Here is a 3239-nt window from a genome sequence, read left to right as displayed (position 1 = left end):
AAGGGAAGGTGGACCCATTAACCGAGACGTCACGAAGTTAAAGAGATTCAAATTTCAAAACCATTAATTCCGAGGCCAACCGTTCGATGCCCCACGTGATTGCCTTGAGCCATCAAGTCATCATTAGCCGTCAAGTCATCATTAGCTCAATAAATAATCACACCCTAATTAATGAAGGAGTGATTATGGGGGTAGTTGAGGATTCCAAAGGCGGCACGGGCCGGATCCAACCCACATGATGAAGAATGGGCCTGGTAATTGACCTGGGCCCGAACCGAGCCTTCATAAGGCAGGCCCAATGCTGAAGAGTGAAGCTAAAAACCCTTGAAGATGATCAGGCCCAAGATTATAAAAGCCTCGAGGACAAGCCAAATGGAAGAATTAGTTAGGAATCTTCTAGAACACTGTAAATAATCTATAAATAAACGAAAAATAGAGAAGAATAGGGATCGAAAATTTCTTGTAGTGTAATGAAACTTTGTCAAAATAGAGAGAAAATTCTTGCATCTTCAATGGCGAAGAAACATGTTTTTTTATAACTGAGTTTTCAAAAAATAGTTTTCTAAAAAATGCCTTGGTTTGTAATTTTAAAAATAGTTTTCTGACAAAAACTGAAAATAGAAAACTATACAAAAAATAACTCAGTTATAAAAAGGCATGTTTTCAGGGAACTGTCATTTATTGTTTTCTAAAAACTATTTTCTGTTCTCTGAATTGTTGAAAATTGTTTTTAAAATTACAAACCAAGCAAGATCTTTTTTTGTACAGTTTTATATTTTTAATTTTCTGTTCAGAAAACTATTCTTATAATTATAAATCAAGCAGACCTGGTTTCTGATTGAAAATTAATTCAACTATTAGTAGAAAACTGATATATTTTCTATTTCGGTTGATATATTTTTTCAACTTTATTTCGTTTGATCAGACGTGGCTTTCACACCACAAAGCTGATGTGAAAATATATAAACTAACCTTGAAATTGCGTGAAAGAGGAGGTTTGAAAGAAAGAGAAGTCAGTGGCGGGTGAAGAGGAGGTGCCGCCTGAGTCGAAGTAGTAATGGGTCTCGTTGCCGCCTGCCAAGTCTTTTGTTTAAGCTGAGCTCGCGAGCTGCGTTTACGTGTGTGTCTCCGTTCAAACCCAAAACCCATCAAGCCGTATTGGGTCTCGTTACTGGGGTCTTTTGTATAAATCTGGGCGAATGTTAGGGCAGTGTGATTGGTGGAAAAATGTATGGGATGGAGATGCAACTTTTGTCAACCTGTGTATTTGTTTATAGAGAGAGACATTAAGATATGTACAAATTGAAAAACCATTGCATGAGGGTGAAAGCTGTGGAAAAACACTTATTGAAGCACCAATCCAGCACTACTTCTTTAACTTATTAAATTTAAATTCAAGTTTTTCAAAAATCACACCTGCTGCACACAACCACTTTCGAAAATGACAATGCTTGATATATAGTATGATAATGCTTGAAATAAGTGAAGGAAATCGATAAAAATTGATTTTGTTAGAAGGGTTCAAACTAAGTACCTCAAGAAGCTAGCCACTTATTGTGAGACTCTCTCAATGTCCTTGATTGAGGCTAGAAGATCTAAATCATCCTCGACCAAGTATGGAGTGTTTTTTAGATGATCGAATTTGAGGAAGAACTCCTCTGAACCAGAAAGACTTGAGATTAGATGCAGAGAGTGTGCCAATTCAATCCTGCTTCACATAGGCCTTTTTGGTTCCCAATAATGGCTTCCACAAGCACAAACAGAGTATCTTCCTCTTCTACACCTACCCGTAAATCAAAATACGATGTATTCTTGAGCTTCCGAGGTGAAGACACTTGCAAGAACTTTGTAGACCATCTGTTTGCTGCTTTGTCTCAGAGTGGAATCTACACTTTCAAAGATGACGAACAACTCAGAACACGGAAAGAATTTTCACCCGCACTCTTGAAAGCAATCGAAGAATCGAGTATCGCTCTCATCGTGTTCTCCAAACGCTATGCTTCCTCCAAGTGGTGTTTGGATGAACTGGTGAAAATCCTTGAATGCAAGGAGAAGATGGGGCAAACAGTTGTTCCAATCTTCTATGGTGTGGATCCTTCGCAAGTGCGGAAACAAACAGGGAGCTTTGCAGCAGCTTTTAAAAAACATGAGGAAGGTTTCGATGGGAAGATGTGGGAGAAGGTGCAGAGATGGAAGACAGACAGCTCTTGAAGAAGCAGCTAATATAGCCGGACATAATCTACAGGATACAACATATGGGTAATCTCCAGAAATTCACTCTACTTTTATTTTCTATTTAATCTTTTGCTGTTCATTTAATCTCAAAAGGTATTGATTTAGATTGGAATTTCACTTGACTAGAATTCTATTGTTAAGATCAAGCATGGAATTCATTTGAAACTGAATCCTTTTTTATTATGTTATCCAAATCAAAAAATGAAATAATCAAAAACTCTAAAATTTGTTCATATTAATATTATTAAAAAAATATTCTTGCCAAGTGACAACATATTCATTTTGTATTGTATGTTAATAGTATATACAAGTGTGTGCGTGTGTTTTGTGTATGTATATGTCTATGTTTATCACGGATTACTCTGGATTAGCTGAATAGAAAAATTTCAAGCAAAAGGCTAAAATCAAATAGTTGGATATGGGGATCAAAATATTAACTAATTCCTCGAGTTTCATTGAAAAAAATAGTAGAAGGAAGCTGCCTCTGCTAAGCCTAACGGAAGTATTGGGACAGCAGAAACGAACACACGTGAAGAGAAAATTTTCAAGAAAAGGCTAAAATCAAATAGTTGAAGGTGGGGATCAAAATATTAAGTAATTCCTCAAGAGTTTAAATGAAAAAAATAGTAGAAGGAAGCTGCAAGCTTGCTAAGCCTAACCATAGTATTGGGACAACAGAAATGAACACACATGGAGATCTAAGAACAAATAATAAACCAATCACATGAGAACACAAGGTTTTACTAGTGCGGCATAACTGCCCTACGTCTAGGATAATATTGATTTCACTGAAGGTTTTTTTTTTTTTTTTTTTTTTTTTTTTTTTTTGTAAAAAAAAATTACAACGGTACAAAATACCCGGCCAATATTGGACTGTGTACCTACCTCCCACTTTAGGGTCTGGTGGTCAATACCCGAGCTTTACACATGTACCACTCCATGAGACTTTGTCCTTCCATCCATTCTACTAACCGCTAACCACATCTCTAGGAGCTGTGTGACGT

The 3239-nt window shown here is 36.6% G+C and overlaps 1 protein-coding gene across 1 annotated transcript; it reads left to right on the top strand.

Moving 5' to 3' along the window:
* The first annotated feature begins 1654 nt into the window (after positions 1-1654).
* Positions 1655-2391, top strand: LOC132285581 (disease resistance protein RPV1-like). The gene has a single exon (XM_059787772.1). The coding sequence runs from the start codon at positions 1684-1686 to the stop codon at positions 2209-2211; it is 528 nt and encodes a 175-aa protein (XP_059643755.1). The 5' UTR covers positions 1655-1683; the 3' UTR covers positions 2212-2391.
* The last annotated feature ends 848 nt before the right edge of the window (positions 2392-3239 follow it).

The sequence above is a fragment of the Cornus florida genome, unplaced genomic scaffold, assembly GCF_030987335.1.
Source record: "Cornus florida cultivar Cherokee Brave unplaced genomic scaffold, ASM3098733v1 CherokeeBrave_3.0.0_Hap2_Chr11, whole genome shotgun sequence".
NCBI classification, from domain to species: domain Eukaryota; kingdom Viridiplantae; phylum Streptophyta; class Magnoliopsida; order Cornales; family Cornaceae; genus Cornus; species Cornus florida.
This window is presented reverse-complemented; position numbering and strand designations above follow the sequence as displayed.

What these genes read in the sequence shown, in the direction of transcription:
- LOC132285581 (XM_059787772.1), top strand. Translation starts at nt 1,684, where the DNA reads ATGCAGAGAGTGTGCCAATTCAATCCTGCTTCACATAGGCCTTTTTGG.